Source organism: Littorina saxatilis, linkage group LG10, assembly GCF_037325665.1.
Source record: "Littorina saxatilis isolate snail1 linkage group LG10, US_GU_Lsax_2.0, whole genome shotgun sequence".
In the NCBI taxonomy this organism is placed as follows: Eukaryota; Metazoa; Mollusca; class Gastropoda; order Littorinimorpha; family Littorinidae; genus Littorina; species Littorina saxatilis.
The window spans coordinates 45,180,796-45,203,295 of NC_090254.1; the positions used below are offsets into that span (position 1 = coordinate 45,180,796).

The window sequence follows — 22,500 nt, forward strand, 5'->3', positions numbered from 1 at the left end:
CCCTACATTCAGGGGACACAACTCGTACGATATCTAGCCTATAAAAAGCCACACGCTCCAGTGCACACACAAATCCTACACACAAACAAACCAACAAACTTCAATTATAAAAAGGTTTATCTATCTGCCAACACTAGTTGCCATCCAAAACAAACATTTGGCCAGACACAAATATATATATGTTGGTTTACGGTAACGTGACCACAAAAGATAGGGTCGGTAGGTCGGCTTTAAAAAAATATACATAATTAGTAGATTTTAAAGGCGTTTACTTCCCTTAGTCTCAGTTTGGTTCTCAAAATGTGCCAACATTTTTAGGTTTTTTTAGAAATGAAAAAAAGGTTTAGGGTCGGCTGGAAAAAATAGGGTCGGTCGGGTTACCCTTAACCAACATATATTTTTGTTTGACCTTATTGTTTGAACTATCCGAGCACAATATACAATTATTGCGTGACTGTCTGAGCACTACGCTATGCATGTAAGGGAAGCCATTCGTTTCTCGCTTCCTCTTCCGTTTTGGCATGGCAACGAATACATCACGCACGATAACTGAAAGTCTTTTGTTGTATTTTATGTGACTGTGTACTGTCAGGACGAAACAGTTACCGACTTCAGCATTCATAACAGGAAGGCTTGTGTCAGTATCACGACAGCTCTGACATCCATAACGTCAGAGCTTGCCTGGAACGGTTACGGTCATGACGTCATAGCCACACTTGCGGGCCTGACATGACGAATGACAGTAACACATTCAGTGTTAACCAGGGCAGGGGTCTATTAGATATGTCTATGATTAAGGTCAGCGTAGGTCGTGTCCCCTTATCTCTGTCTGTCTGCATGCCTCCCTTTCTCTCGATTCCTTTCTTGTGTAAAATGTATGTCATTATAACACAGTGTTCTGGGCGGGGATGTAGCTAGCTCAGTCGGTAGCCCGCTGGATTTGTATCCAGTTGGCCGCTGTCAGCGTGAGTTCGTCCCCACGTTCGGCGAGAGATTTATTTCTCCGAGTCAACTTTGTGTGCAGACTCTCCTCGGTGTCCGAACACCCCCCGTGTGTACACGCAAGCACAAGACCAAGTGCGCACGAAAAAGATCCTGTAATCCATGTCAGAGTTCGGTGGGTTATAGAAACACGAAAATACCCAGCATGCTTCCTCCGAAAACGGCGTATGGCTGCCTAAATGGCGGGGTAAAAAACGGTCATACACGTAAAATTCCACCCGTGCAAAAAACACGAGTGTACGTGGGAGTTTCAGCCCACGAATGCAGAAGCAGAAGAAGATAACACAGTGTTCTGATAATGATAGTGTAGGTGAATGAAACATACCTAGACATAGGTCTCCTGGCAGATTAAAAAGCAGATATAGAAGCAGAAACGTACATAGACATTTATCTACACATCCATCCCACCTTTCATCCATCTATCTATTCACAGAATATGAATATCTGTCACGCATCCATTTAATAAAAAAAATTCACGGCAAAACACAACAAACAAACACAAAAACAACAACTCACTATCAGATTCAAATCCCCATGATTTACACACACAAAAACAACAACTCACTATCAGATTCAAATCCCCATGATTTACACACACAAAAACAACAACTCACTATCAGATTTAAATGCCGATGATTTACACACACAAAAACAACAACTCACTATCAGATTCAAATCCCCATGATTTACACACACAAAAACAACAACTCACTATCAGATTCAAATCCCCATGATTTACACACACAAAAACAACAACTCACTATCAGATTCAAATCCCCATGATTTACACACACAAAAACAGCAACGACAACACCACCACTACCACCGCCACCAAACCCAACAACACGATTGAATCTTTCATTTTTTTGATCATTAAGAATTGTATAAGTTACTGGTACTTATGATTTATATTTTAATGTTAATAATGTTGTAGTGTTTCGTTTGAATTCATATGTATGCGCCACCACCGGCAAGCGGGTTGAGATAATAAAGCTAATTTGATTTGATTGATTTGATTTGAACAACAACAACTGACCCACTACCATACCACCGGTACCACCACCGCCACCACCACAAACAACAACAAATACGACAACGACTGACCATGAGATTCCATGCCCAGTGGCCGACAGTCTTGAGGTAGCGGTAGTCGTTGCCCCATCCACCACCACCACCACCACCACCATCACCACAAACAACAACAACAGCGACAACAACTGACCATGAGATTCCATGCCCAATGGCCGACAGTCTTGTGGTAGCGGTAGTTGTTGCCCCGGCCCCCTCCACCACCACCACCACCACTAACAACTACAACGACTGACCATGAGATTCCATGCCCAATGGCCGACAGTCTTGTGGTAGCGGTAGTTGTTGCCCCGGCCCCCTCCACCACCACCACCACCACCACTAACAACTTCAACGACTGACCATGAGATTCCATGCCCAGTGGCCGACAGTCTTGTGGTAGCGGTAGTCGTTGCCCCGGCCCCTGTGCACGTAGGGGTCGTTGTCCGGCACGTGGATGAACACCTGCTGGATGCGCCAAACGTCGGGGAACTTGGCCGTCAGCTCCACTGGAAACAACAATCGCATTTGTTTGTGTTAAAACACATACCGAAACTCAACATCTTGACTGCATCTTGTGCAACATTGAATACACCTCTGAAAACGTCGGTTGTTTGATTCACACTCAAAATCGACCATTGTTTAATTAAAATCGAAAATTGAATAAAATCGAAAATTGATTCAAATCAAATATTGATTAAAATCGAAAATTGATTAAATTCAAAAATTGATTCAAATCGAAAATTGATTAAAATCGAAAATTGATTAACACATTTGAATTAATATGATTTTTATTTTGAATATATTCCATTGTACTCGACTCAATTCGTCACACAATTGCCTCCCTTGTTTTTGGAGTCAAGGGGGGGGAGGGGGGGGGGGGGGGGGCATTGTGATTCTTCAGGCGTGGGCCTGTAATGCCATTGTCTTCTGTGAGCTAGTCACTTGACATGCCCAGCTTATGCGACTCTCAGTGATGGAATGAACTGCGTCGTAGTGATCTGTCTTTGTCGGGCGATGTTGTGCTTTGCGTCAGTCTCTTTATTTACCGTGCACAGCTCTCATACATTTCTTGGTGAAAGCTTGACCGGTACAGGTGCCTGGATTATTATACTTTCCTTGTTGTGCCGGCACAGGCGCCTGAATTATTATACTTTCCTTGTTGTGCCGAAGCTTTAAACTCTACGCCAAGTCACAGCAAGGATCTGATCTCTAGTTTTAGCAATATGAAATGGCAAGATGATGACTATTGTGGTAGTAATGATGATGATGATGATGATGATGATGATGATGATGATGATGATGATGATGATGATAATGATGATGATGATGATGATGATGATGACAAGACAGATAAGCAAGACGAAAAAGATGAAATGGACAGCACGGATGAGGAAAACGATAAGAGAAGGACGGTGACGAGGAGAAGAGAAAGAAAACGGACAAAACAAATGCAAAAGTCAATAAAGAAAAAATACGAAATACAGACGAATCAGATGACGAAAATTATATTGAGAAGGAACAGAAAACTGACAAAACGGACGTGGAAGACAAAGGAAAGAACAACAACAACAACAACAACAACAACACCACCACCACCACCACCACCACCAACAACAACAACAACAACAACAACAACAACAATCACAACAACCAACAAGAGATAAAACAAATCTAGGTAAACTCAAAAACATTAAACATAAACAAAAAACGAAAACAAAAACAATTTAGAATAAGATTGTTAAAAATGACAAAGTCAGTCAGTAAAAAAAAAGGCCTATTGTATCTGTCTCATACCGTTTGCAAATGTAGTATCAAAATACATTAACTGACCCATTTATCAGATTACTTATGTAGGAAACTTGGCGTGAGGTTTAACTCAACTCAACTCAACTCAACTCAACTCAACTCAAATTTTATTGGCTTCAATTTTCACATAGAAGAATTTGTCTTGCGCTTGGGATTAAGACATAGGCAGAAAGTAAGAGTATAACACATAAAAACAGTTTATGTCTGTTATATTATTTAATTATGTTCCGTATGCAAATTGGAAACCTTGATGCTTGACTGATTACCAAGGACTTCAGACAGCTTGCTGTAAATGTCAACCTGTTTGAATAATTAACAGAATGACGATACAAAATGATTAAAACGTGTAAATGCCAGTCTGCGTTTATAATCCACTTGTTATAGTTTACGCCCAAGCTCACCTGAAAGGGATACTATATGATCTGACAGATTAAGAGGAGTTTCTTGCGAATTTTACTACTTTGGTGAATCTGGAGAATCCACTGTATACCTGAATCTGGACTCAGATGACACGATTGGATCAAAAACGCCCCACAAGAATGGTAATTAATCAAATAAAAGTGAGTGAATGAGCTTCTGGGCGCTGCTTCTCTCCGGTGCTTGAAACACAAATTATAGTCCAGAAGTATACTTCGCGCAGTCGACTTCGCCCAGTTCATTTGAGACCGGCACGGTTGGCCTAGTGGTAAGGCGTCCGCCCCGTGATCGGGAGGTCGTGGGTTCGAACCCCGGCCGGGTCATACCTAAGACTTTAACATTGGCAATCTAGTGGCTGCTCCGCCTGGCGTCTGGCATTATGGGGTTAGTGCTAGGGCTGGTTGGTCCGGTGTCAGAATAATGTGACTGGGTGAGACATGAAGCCTGTGCTGCGACTTCTGTCTTGTGTGTGGCGCACGTTATATGTCAAAGCAGCACCGCCCTGATATGGCCCTTTGTGGTCGGCTGGGCGTTAAAAAACAAAACAAAACAAAAAAAAAGAGAAGGTAATTTGAGGCTTAAATGTCTGAACCAGACTCGTGGATTTCAACAAGTGTCCAACTGGAGAGATTGTCTTATCAGATAGATTCACAGCTTTTGTGTTTTCGGCGTAACAGAAGGGTCCGATATTTTGACTAGACAAAGAATAAAGCCGAAGAGTCGGAACTACGTGGAGAAAGAATTTGATAAACAGGGGGCAGGGGACTGGAGGCAGTTTATGTTAGTGTCAGAAAGTTATTTCCTTGATACTTAATGCTGTCAACTGGAGGACAGCCAGCAATGACCTTTTGCTTATATAGACCGCAAGCCTTCAGCCAGGGTATAATATGCCTATTGTCTCCTGTGCTATAGAAAGGATGTAAGACGGTTACTGAACAAACAAACAAACAAATACACAAACAAACAAACACATTTTTTTTAAACGAATATTTAAATAAACAGATGCACGAGCACGCACGTACATAATACCACACCCACCCACACACACACACACACACACACACACACACACACACACACACACACACACACACACAGACACACACACACACACACACAAGCACACGCACAAGCACACACACACACACACACACACACACACACACTCTTTCACACACAAGCGAGCACGCTTTTTAAGAAAAAAAATAAAAAAAGAACGAAATATATTAGTCTGCTTATGCCGCCTATGGAATGGTAGTTTCTTCGTTCGGAATATAATTTTCACACACAAGAACTTATTTAATATGTTTATATTTAAAAACAACAACGAATCTCTCCGTTAAGAACTTGTGGAACATTGCTCCCGTCCCGCCCAAAGCCCACCCCTTCCTTCAGAACAAAGCCCACCCCTTCCTTCAGAACAAAGCCCACCCCTTCCTTCAGAACTAAGCCCACCCCTTCCTTCAGAACAAAGCCAAGAAGTTTGAAGGAAGCATTTCATATAATATGTTTATATCCCACGAACCGTGTTTTTGAAACTTTGTTTTGTTCTGCCTGAACACCATTTGTGGGTCAAACAATTCTGTATTTTCATCAAGTTAAAAAGCGAATAATGAACACGAACTTTTAGCAAGAACTTATCTCACTTTGCCGAAACTGAAACAAAATTGCACAATTGAACACGAGGGTTGCTGTGACAGCTAGGGTTATTATATCAAGCACGTTGTGTTCGGTATTTGCATTTTTATCAATATATGACTAAGTGCCAAAAGGTGCGCACGAAAAGCGGACAAAGGGGCTAAAAAATAAAAGTTGACAAACACGACTGATATTGTGATTTTTGTTAAGACAACAGATGCCGGAACCCAATTACGAAAAGAAAAGATAAATTTACCCAAATGATTTTACAAATAACGATAATTTTGTTCGTTATATCATTCAAAACGGCACTGAGTCATAGCATTAAGGTTATCTCGCACGTTTTTAAAGCTAGGGCTTTGAAACTTGGCACACAACCAAAGTATAATGACCTCCAGGTATGGTGCACATCTACTATATAATACTGGTAGGTTTTTCGGTGGTTTTTCGATTCCTGTGACCAAACCGCGCGGATTTGTGCCTTCTCCTTCGGTTGCTATGCCAACGTGACCCAGGAAATCGATTCCGCTAGGTCCCGACTTCCAATTTTGTCCACGAACAAAGTTTGAAGAGGTTTGTCTCGCAAATTTGAGCAGACAACAGTGAACTTTGACCTGAACTTTGACATCGCGGCGAAAGAGATCTGTGATTGGTTCTTCTTCTAAACACTACATTAAACACTACGCGACCGCACCTCAGACGAACCTAGCTGTGTGTTTTATTTCTCTACCCCAGACGAACCTAAAATAATAAGAAGATAGATAGATCTGTTTATCTGTTAATGGAACTCCAAAATATTCCATAGATTTGTTTACTTAATTTTTAAAAGATAAGTTCGAAACATTATCACCTGATAAGTCGCCGTATAACCTTATAGGTTCCAGCGACTAAATATTTTCCCCCGGTTCAACCATAGACATGTACGTCATCATGATCTCCCCTTAATTTGACCGTTATTTTGGCTGTCTTAGTGAAATGGTAAGATATATCTCTATGTTTTTTACATGTAAGTGTTCGGAAAAAATACAGTTATAGCAGCTATGTACAAAAATAAGCAGCATATGCTCTTTTCGCCAAAGTAAAGTCCTTTTTTCTTCTGGTTTCTTATATGTGTCACAGCACACCGCAAGCTTTTAGGCGAATAGCAAGTGAGTGGTATATATATATCATCAATTTTATAGTAGATAACGGTGTAAATTACTTACCATGTTCATGTCAGTTATACGTTTTCCATATTCCATATGTGTCATTTAATTGTGTATTGCTTGATGCCATGTATGTATGTGTGTGTGTGTGTACATGACTTTAAATAAATAAGCATGGATGGATGTGTGCACTCGATTGTGTGTGTGAACCATGTATATATTTTCTGTTGTCAATTACATATGTTATACTATGCGTTTGAATCATTAAGTATTTTAGACGTCATACTTTTTTTCGTATCTTCACGATGGCTTTTTACCCGTTTAAATTTTAATGCTTCCAACTTTCAAAGCGCTGCACGGCTGGGAAGAGATGCGCACTTTTATCACTGTTGTTCATGTAGACGTAATCATGGATTCATGCAAACGTCATACCTGCTGTATTTTATTTTGTTTGTTTGTATAGTCGCGTGCGGTCGCGCAGTCTTTTTGGTCAGTTCCGATTACCTCCCATTGATGCGAAAACCTATATGACTGTTTTTTGTTATTTTTCTCTCTGTTAATTCACCAGTGGCTATGTAACATGTGTTATACCTTATAGGTTCCAGCGACTAAATATTTTCCCCCGGTGCAACCATAGACATGTACGTCATCATGATCTCCCCTTAATTTGACCGTTATTTTGGCTGTCTTAGTGAAATGGTAAGATATATCTCTATGTTTTTTACATGTAAGTGTTCGGAAAAAATACAGTTATAGCAGTTATGTACAAAAATAAGCAGCATATGCTCTTTTCGCCAAAGTAAAGTCCTTTTTTCTTCTGGTTTCTTATATGTGTCACAGCACACCGCAAGCTTTTAGGCGAATAGCAAGTGAGTGGTATATATATATCATCAATTTTATAGTAGGTAACGGTGTAAATTACTTGCCATGTTCATGTCCATTATACGTTTTCCATATTCCATATGTGTCATTTAATTGTGTGTTGCTTGATGCCATGTATGTATGTGTGTGTGTACATGACTTTAAATAAGCATGGATGGATGTGTGCACTCGATTGTGTGTGTGAACCATGTATATATTTTCTGTTGACAATGTTGTCAATTACATATGTTATACTATGCGTTTGAATCATTAAGTATTTTAGACGTCATACTTTTTTTCGTATCTTCACGATGGCTTTTTACCCGTTTAAATTTTAATGCTTCCAACTTTCAAAGCGCTGCACGGCTGGGAAGAGATGCGCACTTTTATCACTGTTGTTCATGTAGACGTAATCATGGATTCATGCAAACGTCATACCTGCTGTATTTTATTTTGTTTGTTTGTATAGTCGCGTGCGGTCGCGCAGTCTTTTTGGTCAGTTCCGATTACCTCCCATTGATGCGAAAACCTATATGACTGTTTTTTGTTATTTTTCTCTCTGTTAATTCACCAGTGGCTATGTAACATGTGTTATACCTTATAGGTTCCAGCGACTAAATATTTTCCCCCGGTGCAACCATAGACATGTACGTCATCATGATCTCCCCTTAATTTGACCGTTATTTTGGCTGTCTTAGTGAAATGGTAAGATATATCTCTATGTTTTTTACATGTAAGTGTTCGGAAAAAATACAGTTATAGCAGTTATGTACAAAAATAAGCAGCATATGCTCTTTTCGCCAAAGTAAAGTCCTTTTTTCTTCTGGTTTCTTATATGTGTCACAGCACACCGCAAGCTTTTAGGCGAATAGCAAGTGAGTGGTATATATATATCATCAATTTTATAGTAGGTAACGGTGTAAATTACTTGCCATGTTCATGTCCATTATACGTTTTCCATATTCCATATGTGTCATTTAATTGTGTGTTGCTTGATGCCATGTATGTATGTGTGTGTGTGTGTACATGACTTTAAATAAGCATGGATGGATGTGTGCACTCGATTGTGTGTGTGAACCATGTATATATTTTCTGTTGACAATGTTGTCAATTACATATGTTATACTATGCGTTTGAATCATTAAGTATTTTAGACGTCATACTTTTTTTCGTATCTTCACGATGGCTTTTTACCCGTTTAAATTTTAATGCTTCCAACTTTCAAAGCGCTGCACGGCTGGGAAGAGATGCGCACTTTTATCACTGTTGTTCATGTAGACGTAATCATGGATTCATGCAAACGTCATACCTGCTGTATTTTATTTTGTTTGTTTGTATAGTCGCGTGCGGTCGCGCAGTCTTTTTGGTCAGTTCCGATTACCTCCCATTGATGCGAAAACCTATATGACTGTTTTTTGTTATTTTTCTCTCTGTTAATTCACCAGTGGCTATGTAACATGTGTTATACCTTATAGGTTCCAGCGACTAAATATTTTCCCCCGGTGCAACCATAGACATGTACGTCATCATGATCTCCCCTTAATTTGACCGTTATTTTGGCTGTCTTAGTGAAATGGTAAGATATATCTCTATGTTTTTTACATGTAAGTGTTCGGAAAAAATACAGTTATAGCAGTTATGTACAAAAATAAGCAGCATATGCTCTTTTCGCCAAAGTAAAGTCCTTTTTTCTTCTGGTTTCTTATATGTGTCACAGCACACCGCAAGCTTTTAGGCGAATAGCAAGTGAGTGGTATATATATATCATCAATTTTATAGTAGGTAACGGTGTAAATTACTTGCCATGTTCATGTCCATTATACGTTTTCCATATTCCATATGTGTCATTTAATTGTGTGTTGCTTGATGCCATGTATGTATGTGTGTGTGTATACATGACTTTAAATAAGCATGGATGGATGTGTGTACTCGATTGTGTGTGTGAACCATGTATATATTTTCTGTTGACAATGTTGTCAATTACATATGTTATACTATGCGTTTGAATCATTAAGTATTTTAGACGTCATACTTTTTTTCGTATCTTCACGATGGCTTTTTACCCGTTTAAATTTTAATGCTTCCAACTTTCAAAGCGCTGCACGGCTGGGAAGAGATGCGCACTTTTATCACTGTTGTTCATGTAGACGTAATCATGGATTCATGCAAACGTCATACCTGCTGTATTTTATTTTGTTTGTTTGTATAGTCGCGTGCGGTCGCGCAGTCTTTTTGGTCAGTTCCGATTACCTCCCATTGATGCGAAAACCTATATGACTGTTTTTTGTTATTTTTCTCTCTGTTAATTCACCAGTGGCTATGTAACATGTGTTACAGAATTGCACCGGTGTAAGGGTTAACATTTTATTTTTCACCAAGAGAATATAATTCATTATATGCGGGATAATGTGCGGGGGGGGGGGGGGGGGGGGGGAGGGGTGCAAACAACATTTTCACAAGCACATAACCAACAAAATGACATCGCATGCGCAGCACACAAAGTGCGTAGCACGGGTACCACTAGTCACATTAAACAACATTGAATTTCAAGGTCACAGCGAGGTTAAATTTCCTTTGCAAACTGGAAAATTGTCGTTGTCACGTCTTACATGTTTTAATACTAGATCAGTTAGACTTTACATACTTCACATACTTTCAGCATTTTTATAAAACCTCATTAAAAGTGAACTGCTGGTTAATCTTTGTCAAAGTTCAAGGTCACAGCGGGGTCACATCTGGTCCAAATGTGGAATATTTTCAATTTATTCAGCGCGTTTATAGCACGAGCTTTGAAAATACACACAGTTCTAGTGTATAATGTTCACACACGATTAAAGTCTGGTTGAAAAAGTCAAGGTCACAGCAGGGTCGCGTTGAGGTCAAACATATACATTTTTCAATGAGGTTTTCTCATATGTTTTTGAAGCTAGGGCCTTGAAACTTGGCACACTACGCAAGTTAAATTAAACCTCATCAAATTCCAAGGTCACAGTAAGGTTAAAGATCCTTTAAGGATATTTTCTAAAAAAGGTGACCGCCTGGTTAATGTTTGTCAAATTTCAAGGTCACAGCAGTGCCATCTGGCTTAAACTTTGAAAAATTGTCAATTTCTTCAACTAGTTTTATAGTGTTTGAAGTCATTCACACATGATGAAAGTCTGGTTGATAAAATCAAACGTCAAGGTCGCAGCGGGGTCGCATTGAAGTCAGACACATACAATTGTCATTTTCACGAACGCCTTTTAAGCAACACCTTTGAAACTTCACACATTCCAAAGTTTTGATGTTGTTTGGTTATAATCAAAGTGTGGTCAATTTCCATGATTGAGAGCATTCAGAGGGGTCAAGTTGAGGTCACACAAAAAGTGATAATCTTTATAAGACTCACGTTTGCTGCTATTGCTCACTTGACATTGGTGAAAGTGCTTATTTTATAATTGTTGATCTTGATGTTTTGACCAATTAATATTACCAGGATCAACCATACCAGATTTCAAAGTCCAGAAGTTGTCAAACCTCAAACCTGTTGGAAATTTCAAAGATTTAAGCATCAACAAATTTCTATTTGATTTGACCTTAAATAACAGATTTGACCTTAAATCTTAAAACAGATCAACCAGACTTTGGTTTTATATAAATTGAAGTTCAATACAATTTCCTTTTTTTTTTACCCAAACCATAACGCCACTTTGACCTTGACATTTGACAAAGGTCGACCAGACTTGGTTCATGTTTGCTGGTGTTGTCCATTTGTAAATGTACTGATATCTGAAATATGACATGACTTATGTTTTGTCGTTCCATGCTACATGCAGTGTCCGAACAATCTCATTTTTACCCACACGAGACCCTGCTATGACCTTCACATTTCTCAAGGATCAACCTTGAATTCTCTATGTTGAACAATCATTAAGCAAAAGCGTTGTTTGAAGTTTGAAGGTTCTAGCTTCAAAAATCTCTGAAAAAATATGTTTCATCCGTTTTCTGAACCACATTATTATTATTATTATTATCATTTTTATGCGCCTAATCTAGATATAGCCCTAGGCGCTTACATATTAATTTCTGCCGTTTGAAATGGAATTTTTTACAGACAGACAGACAAACAGACATTTTTTACACACAATATATAACGCATTCACATCGGCCAGTAAAGCTCAGTAGCCTATTAGGCGAGCATTCACCTTTCACGGCCTTTATTCCAAGTCAAACGGGTATTTGGTGGACATTTTTATCTATTATATGCCTATACAATTTTGCCAGGAAAGACCCTTTTGTCAATCGTGGGATCTTTAACGTGCACACCCCAATGTAGTGTACACGAAGGGACCTCGGTTTTTCGTCTCATCCGAAAGACTAGCACTTGAACCCACCACCTAGGTTAGGAAAGGGGGGAGAAAATTGCGGCCTGACCCAGGGTCGAACACGCAACCTCTCGCTTCCGAGCGCAAGTGCGTTACCACTCGGCCACCCAGTCACATGTGACCCAGCCGTGACCTTGAAATCTGACAAGGGTCAACAAGACTTTTACCATGCATGGGGGCGATTAAGCCCCAAATGTGTGTGAAGTTTCAAGGTTTCAACTTAAAAAACGTCTGAGAAAAATATACATTTTCCTTTTTGGACAATGTGTTGCACGCAAGACAACACGACAAACGCTCGTGTTATCATTCTTTTACTTTAAGGTCGACTTGCGTGCCCGCTCTTTCGCTAATCTCAATTAAAATTCATCTTGGAAGTTCGGTTTTATTACGCTTTTAATTAAGAAGATTAAACTAAGACAACAAATAGTTAGTTTTACCCATTAAACTCGATAAGGTAGTGACATTTTATGTTGAACGCAAGATGGTGTCGCACGCAAGATCTGAAAAGATGTTGACGACATAATTTCAACACTTGATAGCGCATTCGTGGTTCGTGATTTCTTCACAAATTTTGAACACAGAATGTGTCACGTGGTTCCGTAGATGAAGTAGATCTTTGTACATGTAAATTTTGTTTTTAAAAGAAAATAACCGTTAATTACCGAACATTTTGTCGCACGCAAGATATGACGAAATTTTCAAATCGTTTTCAAAAATGCTGTTCAAAAGTTCTGCAGTCTTTGCTGGATTACTTGAAAGACAGCAGTTTGATACACCGTTATCGCTTGACGTGTCGACATCAATTCCAGAATTTTTGAAAAAGAAATTTAGTAAATATCTGCGATTGAAAAATGTATGCCGTGATGACGACACATCTTGCGTGCGACACCTTAAAATTCGGTTATCGAAAAAAAAAAATTCTCTCGAGATTTAGATTTGACGTTTGGTCTCGTCTGTAAAGCGATGTTTCAGGCATTCAATCAAACTAAATGCAATTCATTTGTGCTTCTTGTTATTTTTCTGTGGCATATTCAAAACACGAGGTATCACGATGTCCGTTTTCAGATGGCCGGTTTTGGCGTTATTTTTGACTTTAAACAAAGATAACTTCAAATCCGTTCAAGTCAGACACACGAAATTATGTCCACTATCTCTTCGCACATTCATCCACACACACACCAATTTTCAGCAGACACACGTTTTTAGAAACATTTTTATTGTAAAACAAAGTCGTCTTCTGTTCTGTGAGCACCTTTTGGCACTTAGTCATATGTCATTTTACTCAGATCGAGACACCTACTGTCACACGAAACCGCGTTCGGGGAACAATCATTGCCGATATTTGTGTCAAACGTTAAGCTTGGTCAAAAATGCAACTTTTACATATCGATCCATTTTAGTTGAAAGACAAACAAACATGACCTCTTCCAATGTCACTGCCAGCCCCCTGAATGTGAGTTCTGGCCGACCTCTGATGCCGAAAGAAAGGACATCGAAGTCAAAATGGAGAGATGTATCTCGCCAGAGACTGAGAATAGCAACGCTTTCTATGCTAAGTTCATTATTTGTACCATAAGTGTTGATCTGTCTGTCCATTTTCCAGACCACTTGGTTGACCTAACTGTGAATGTAATTCTTGGTGTATGATATCAGATTTTAGTATTGTGTTTTGGTGAGTACATTTGTGATCCTCCACCACGAAATGAGCCGCATGTCACCTCGCGCGGTTCTGCGCTAGGCTTAATATAAGTCCGGGGAGTGTCTGGTAACAGTGTGAGGGTCACCTTAGTCACAGGCTTATAACTCAAACAGTTTTCGCTCTTTTCTAAAACGGGTTTCACCACTGGATAGAGCATAAAAAAACTCTTTAAGAAAATGTAACAATATGAAAATCATGCAAAGGTGACATGCGACTCATTCCGTGGTGGAGGGTCACTGTTGTCACATTTTCATTGATATCTTGTTCTTCTCACCTGCAGACTCTTGTTCCTATTCGCGAATGTAATCTTTTGTTCTGTCATAAATTAAATGTTCAAAAATAACTTTCCATTCTTGGTTTTTGATAGGGAAATCCAATGTTCAATAGATACATGTACATAGTATGTCAGTTTTTGTTTAAATCCAAGAAGCTGAAACAACCAATATAACATTATCATATCCCAAGAAAATGATTAGTGTCAGGTGCCTGTGAAACAATGCTCCCCGTCGGATGTACGTCATCATTCTTGTTCTAGCTTATTAGTTAGTTAGCTGTTGCTTTTCGGGTATTCTCGTAACGTCTCGCGAGACAAAGAGCCTTTGTTTCCAACACGATTGTCTCATGTCTCTTTATTTATGTCCTCGCCAGCTTGTGGTACACGTCCCTTCAAATTGCACACACCAGAAGAGGGCTCCGCAAAAATTCCTGTGGCTTTATTCTTCGCAGCATGAGTGACGGTTGAACTCCTTGTGCATGTCGAAAGTTTACTTATCTTCATGTGTTTAATTAATTTGTACAACAGCAATGCAATATTGAAAAGGAGGCCAGTAAACCTATTGGGTTATCTTTAATGGGGAGGCCAGTAAACCTATTGGGTTATCTTTAATGGGGAGGCCAGTAAACCTATTGGGTTATCTTTAATGGGGAGGCCAGTAAACTTATTGGGTTGTCTTTAATGGGGAGGACCAGAGGCTGTAACGAAAGTCTCGTATATTACTCATATAGGGGGAAATACACCTGCGCAGAGTCAGCGGCACAAACGACGCACTGCAGATAATTGGGGTAATTCTTTTTTTCCCCAGCCCGCTACACTTTGCGTGAAAAGAAAACAGGCCAATTACTCGCCATAATGCCTATCGCAGCTTGCAGCGCCGCTGATTCTGCGCAGATGTAATTTGCCCCTAACTGACATCCAGCCAGGCTGCAAACGCGCATGTGAAAAATATACACTTCCAAAGACTATACCACATGCCCAAACTTCAGAACAATGAGATTTTAAAGTAATTTGAATCGACGGTATGAGAACCCGCTACGTAATGAATTCATCGCTCGCTCTGCCAAGCAGAAGGGAAGACAATGAGGTGTTTGCGTGAGGAAGTCATGAAGATGTCAGCATGACGGACGTCGCCCTTACTGTGGTCTTCCCCTGTCGCTGAGAATATGTCCCGTCTTATCACCCCAAAACGGGCAACTCCATGAAACAAGGGAGAGAGAGACAGAACTTTGAACTCTGAACTTTATTTATTTATCGAGGGTAACAGAATAAGCAATGTATACATGCTTTTTTTCATCCGGCCCTCGCCCATTGAGGGTAACATTCTTAAGAGAGACAGAGAGAGACATAGACAAAGCCAGAGAGGGAGAGACAGAGAGGGAGAGAGACAGAGATAAAAAGACAGATAGAGATAGAGAGAGAGATGCCGCTGACACTGTTTCCTTCCCTTGTCACTGAGAATATGTCCCGTCGTCGATGCCTAAAGCAGGCAACTCGATGAAACATCATGGCCTCACGGAAGTGAAATTCGCTCATCGAACAATGACAGGATCAGTGATGTTCCCAGGCTTCGGCCTTTGGTCATTTACCCATACGTTTTTGATCTGACGCATTGTTCTGACCCCAGGCCAGTCGAATGCCCGATAGTTTCGACACACCGGTTGTCTTTTGACACATTATTGTGTGCGAGCACGACAGTTTGGCCAATAATGCATCGAATCCAGGTCCGCCCTGGCCAGTGAAGGCCCACGAGAAGCTGTGGGGGTCGGCAATGTCGCTGTGGTGGACTGTGGACTTCGCCCAACAGACCGAATTAAACATTTAGCATGGCTGGGAACGCAGAAGAACCCAGGTCCAACTGACCTATTGTCTTCTGTGTCCGGGAACAACACTGCAGGATATCTCACCGTGTCTGCCTGAAGCAGCCAACTCGTTGAAACATCATGGGCTTCGTGAAGGGAAATTCGCTCAACGAGCTTTGACAGGATATCTAATCGTGTCTGCCTAGAACAGGAACCGTGATAAAACATCATGGGCTTCAGGAGGGGAAATTCGCTCACCGAACTCTGACAGGATATCTCATCGTTTTTGCCTAAAACAGGAACCGTGATGAAATATCACGGGCTTCAGGAAGGGAAATTCGCTTAACGAACTTTGACAGGATATCTCATCGTTTCTGCCTAAAACAGGCACCGCGATGAAACATCACGACTTCAGTACTTGATAGCTCGAGGAGCGACAGATCCCCATTATCTTCTGACAACATGTCCCGCTGTCTCGCTTTTTCTTCGTACTGCGGTGAAGCCGAGGTATTTGATGTATCGTCGCATAATAAAAAAATATTTCAGTTGATGATGAATAGGAGAAGCAATTACATGTCCAAGTTTGTCTTAAATAATGTTGTGTATTCAGCAACGTATATATACTGTGACGCACGTTCAAGTCCCCATTCTTAAAGTTACACGCACGACAGAAATACATTAACATTTATGCACAATCCCCCAAGATGAAGAATGACTGCCCGAATGGTGACAGCTGTAAAGCGGTCACATAAATTAATTATGATAGCGAGTGCTGACAGTAGTGTTAAATGTGTCATGGGGCTCTTCCTGCCTTGTTCATTAAGCGTACGCTCACTTCCGGTTTTAAGGCCGGGGACTTTGAATTCATTATACTTGACTTCAAAAAACCGCCATTTTGCTATGAAGAGGCTGGATCAGTGACATTACTATCTTCAAACTAGGAGATAAAACAAACATACACACAAACAGAGAAACAAACTTACAAATTAACACACAAACAAACAATTAAACAAACAAACACAACAACAACAAAATGATCAGAAAACAATCTTGTTCTTGTTCTTTTTCTTGTTCTTTTTCTTGTTCCTTATACTCTTCTTGTTCTTGTTCTTGTTCTTCTTCTGTCTAACTCTGTTCAACGGGTCCATGCAAATGACGAACTGGTCTAACTCTGTCTAACTCTGTTCTACGGGTCCATGCAAATGACGAACTGGTCTAACTCTGTCTAACTCTGTTCTACGGGTCCATGCAAATGACAAACTGGTCTAACTCTGTCTAACTCTGTTCTACAGGTCCATGCAAATGACGAACTGGTCTAACTCTGTCTAACTCTGTTCTACGGGTCCATGCAAATGACGAACTGGTCTAACTCTGTCTAACTCTGTTCTACGGGTCCATGCAAATGACAAACTGGTCTAACTCTGTTCTACAGGTCCATGCAAATGACGAACTGGTCTAACTCTGTCTAACTCTGTTCTACGGGTCCATGCAAATGACAAACTGGTCTAACTCTGTTCTACAGGTCCATGCAAATGACGAACTGGTTTAACTCTGTCTAACTCTGTTCTACGGGTCCATGCAAATGACAAACTGGTCTAACTCTGTTCTACAGGTCCATGCAAATGACGAACTGGTCTAACTCTGTCTAACTCTGTTCTACGGGTCCATGCAAATGACGAACTGGTCTAACTCTGTCTAACTCTGTTCTACGGGTCCATGCAAATGACGAAATGGTCTAACTCTGTCTAACTCTGTTCTACGGGTCCATGCAAATGACAAACTGGTCTAACTCTGTTCTACAGGTCCATGCAAATGACGAACTGGTCTAACTCTGTCTAACTCTGTTCTACAGGTCCATGCAAATGACGAACTGGTCTAACTCTGTCTAACTCTGTTCTACGGGTCCATGCAAATGACAAACTGGTCTAACTCTGTTCTACAGGTCCATGCAAATGACGAACTGGTCTAACTCTGTCTAACTCTGTTCTACGGGTCCATGCAAATGACGAACTGGTCTAACTCTGTCTAACTCTGTTCTACGGGTCCATGCAAATGACAAACTGGTCTAACTCTGTTCTACAGGTCCATGCAAATGACGAACTGGTCTAACTCTGTCTAACTCTGTTCTACGGGTCCATGCAAATGACAAACTGGTCTAACTCTGTTCTACAGGTCCATGCAAATGACGAACTGGTCTAACTCTGTCTAACTCTGTTCTACGGGTCCATGCAAATGACAAACTGGTCTAACTCTGTTCTACAGGTCCATGCAAATGACGAACTGGTCTAACTCTGTCTAACTCTGTTCTACGGGTCCATGCAAATGACGAACTGGTCTAACTCTGTCTAACTCTGTTCTACGGGTCCATGCAAATGACAAACTGGTCTAACTCTGTTCTACAGGTCCATGCAAATGACGAACTGGTCTAACTCTGTCTAACTCTGTTCTACGGGTCCATGCAAATGACAAACTGGTCTAACTCTGTTCTACAGGTCCATGCAAATGACGAACTGGTCTAACTCTGTCTAACTCTGTTCTACGGGTCCATGCAAATGACGAACTGGTCTAACTCTGTCTAACTCTGTTATACGGGTCCATGCAAATGACGAAGCGGTCTAACTCTGTCTAGCTCTGTTATACGGGTCCATGCAAATGACGAAGCGGTCTACTTTTGTCTGCACGACGCCATGATGTGCTGCCCTGTAAGTTGGTGTCAAGACAAGCCTCTTGATAAACCGAGTTGTGTCATTCCCGCTGGAATGAAGGATCGCGCTAACACGACATGAATGCGGAAATCTCAACCTGCAGGAAACACGGAGCGGAAATATTACATGTTTGTCTTTTACTTCTCTGTTGTAGGCTCCCTGTTTCCTATCTGTATTGTCAGGGTAAGGTTTTGGTCTTGGCTTCTCTGTCTCTGAGAAAGCTTATTTCTATGTTGAAGCTCTGCTTGTGTGCGTTTTGTTTTCTTCTCTACTTCTGTCTGTAAGGTCGAATTACAATCTGAAACTTCATTTTCTCCTCACACAGGTCAACCTTCCCCCTCCGCCACCCCCTCTCCCCGAACAAAGCAGGTAAAGAAGAGGAAGTAGAAGCTGGAAACAAGGTGTAAAAAGAAGACAGAACGAGCCAGAAATATTTACACTCACAAACAAACAATTTCCCTCCCTTTGTGTTTTCCTCCATCTTCTTTTTCACCTTGTTTTGGATCCGTGCTGCTTTTGCCTTTTGTTTCCGTTTTTACATTTAGTCAAGTAGTAAATGTTAAGGGGCTTATTGTCCGTCAGGTCTTAATTGCCTATATTAGACATGAATTGGTTTATACGATTCGAGTTTTACGCCCTCACGGCTTTTTGATGTTTGCGTGTTTTGGTCGTATCAGCCATCTGCACTTATGGTAGAATGACCAAGATCTTTGACGTGCCATTGTGGTGACACGGGGGTGGGAGATGGATACCGTCTCTTGGTCTGCACATAAAGTTGACCCGTGTCCGTCCCGGCCCGGCCCAGATTCGAACCAGCGACCTCTCGATCACAAGTCCAGTGCTCTACCACCTGAGCTACTCGGGCCCCCAATAGTCAAGTTTTGACTAAATGTTTTAACATAGAGGGGAACCGAGACGAGAGTCGTGGTGTATGTGTGTCTGTACAGAGCGGTTCAGGGAAACTTTTCATGAGAGTTCCTGGGTATAATATCCCCAGAGGTATTTTTCCTTTTGTTGATACATGTCTTTGATGACGTCATATCTGACTTTTTGTAAAAGTTGAGGCTGCACTGTCACGCTCTCATTTTACAACCAAATTGGTTGGCATTTTAGTCAAGTAATCTTCAACGAAGCGAGGACTTTGGTATTGCATTTCAGCTTGGAGGTACTTAAACATTAATTAATGAGTTTGCTAATTAAAGTTGTCATTAAAATCGATTTTTCGCAAACAGATTTGAAATTGATTGCATTGTATTCCGCATCTTCTCCTCAATTCAAAAATAAATAGATATGTCATGTTTACTCTAAAAATGTGCTCAGAATGAAAGAAAATAGGTTCAGTAAGTACTACGGACGCGTGGTCCGCGGAGGCGAGCGTGACCCGTCTCGGTCTTCGGTATGGTTAGCCGAGACTATCTGAATGTAGTCTCGGCGATGATTGGTTTGTGGTGTTGATCTTGACTAAATGTTTTATATCGCTTCACGCGACTTGTTTTAATTTTTGTAAGCCCTGAAGAAGATTCCGAAAAGGTGAACATTTGGCACGTTTGTGTTTGCTGTCCTTGTATTAGTGAGTACAACATTCTTTTGTTTGTCAACTGGTTCACTGCCAAGCAAGAGTAACTTCTTCCATTTAACAACTGACACCTGTAACGACATTACACGCAAGCTTGCCACCGTCATGACCATACTACCTCTAACACAAATCACCCTCATGATGACATACGTAAAAAGATAGAGAATGCTGCATGTCCTGCAGGCTAAATATTTAGATATGGGTTAAATGATAATTCGAGATTTACGCCCTCACGGCTTTTGATGAGATACACAAGTGTATGCGTGTTTAGGTGGTACCAGCCATCTGCACTTATGGCAGAATGACCGAGGTCTCTTACGTGCCACTGTGGTGACACGGGGGTGGGACATGGCTACCGTCTGCACATAAAGTTGACCCGTGTCCGTCCTGACCGGAGTTGAACCTGCGACCTTAGGATCACAAGTCGAGTGCTCTACGAACTTAGCTAACCGGGCCCCCAAGGACATACGTATGGGTTACGTTGTTGCTAAGGGCTCCTATTCATCCCACCCTTGTTAAGAGTGACAGCAGTCAGAATGGTAGCTGGCCCCCAAGGACATACGTATGGGTTACGTTGTTGCTATTGTGTTTTCAACCTCGCTACCTGGTAAGGACAAACAATATTATACATTATTATTATTATTATTATTATTATTATTATTATTATTATTATCATTGTGATCATTTTTATGCGCCTAATCTAGATATAGCCCTAGGCGCTTACATATTAATTTCTGCCGTTTGAAATGGAGTTTTTTACAGACAGACAGACAAACAGACATTTTTTACACACAATCAACGACATCTAAAGATTTAGATGTCGTTGCACACAATATATAACGCATTCACATCGGCCAGTAAAGCTCAGTAGCCTATTAGGCGAGCATTCACCTTTCACGGCCTTTATTCCAAGTCAAACGGGTATTTGGTGGACATTTTTATCTATGCCTATACAATTTTGCCAGGAAAGACCCTTTTGTCAATCGTGGGATCTTTAACGTGCACACCCCAATGTAGTGTACACGAAGGGACCTCGGTTTTTCGTCTCATCCGAAAGACTAGCACTTAAACCCACCACCTAGGTTAGGAAAGGGGGGGGAGAAAATTGCGGCCTGACCCAGGGTCGAACACGCAACCTCTCGCTTCCGAGCGCAAAAGCGTTACCACTCGGCCACCCAGTCCCATATCTATCGCGACACATACACAACGCTTCTCATGGACGCTCCACCGAGAGGGTCCCTGACCCCGACTTTAACTGTGTGGAACCTTAGAGGGTCCCTGACCCCGACTTTAACTGTGTGGAACCTTAGAGGGTCCCTGACCCCGACTTTAACTGTGTGGAACCTTAGAGGGTCCCTGACCCCGACTTTAACTGTGTGGAACCTTAGAGGGTTCCCCACCCCGACTTTAACTCTGTGGAACCTTAGAGGGTCCAAAGATCAGGAGGGTCCTATTCTTGGTTTCGGAAGGCATATTTCAATCAATCAATCAATATGAGGCTTATATCGCGCGTATTCCGTGGGTACAGTTCTAAGCGCAGGGATTTATTTTTTTATTTTTTTATTTTTATTTTATGCAATTTATATCGCGCACTGTATATTCAAGGCGCAGGGATTTATTTATGCCGTGTGAGATGGATTTTTTTACACAATACATCACGCATTCACATCGGCCAGCAGATCGCAGCCATTTCGGCGCATATCCTACTTTTCACGGCCTATTATTCCAAGTCACACGGGTATTTTGGTGGACATTTTTATCTATGCCTATACAATTTTGCCAGGAAAGACCCTTTTGCCAATCGTGGGATCTTTAACGTGCACACCCCAATGTAGTGTACATGAAGGGACCTCAGTTTTTCGTCTCATCCGAAAGACTAGCACTTGAACCCACCACCTAGGTTAAGAAAGGGGGGAGAAAATTGCTAACGCCCTGACCCAGGGTCGAACTCCCAACCTCTCGCTTCCGAGCGCACGTGCGTTACCACTCGGCCACCCAGTCCCATATTTCAGGGGGATATTAGTAAAGCTCATTTTAAATGGAGACCTGTCCACCTTGACAACGTGTTTTCGGTTTGTAGTGCAAATACGACGCAGGAACGCACAATTTCACAAAGCTCTGAATTACACAGTATCATATT

General features: G+C 41.1%; 1 protein-coding gene across 4 annotated transcripts in view; it reads right to left on the reverse strand.

Moving 5' to 3' along the window:
- LOC138978934 (uncharacterized) overlaps positions 1 to 22,500 on the reverse strand; it is a 45,571-nt gene that overhangs the window by 19,307 nt on the left and 3,764 nt on the right. For all 4 annotated transcript variants that reach the window (XM_070351751.1, XM_070351749.1, XM_070351752.1 and 1 more), the window contains exon 2: positions 2,434 to 2,579. In XM_070351751.1, the coding sequence (XP_070207852.1) occupies positions 2,434 to 2,579 (146 nt within the window). The remainder of the gene's footprint in view (positions 1 to 2,433; positions 2,580 to 22,500) is intronic.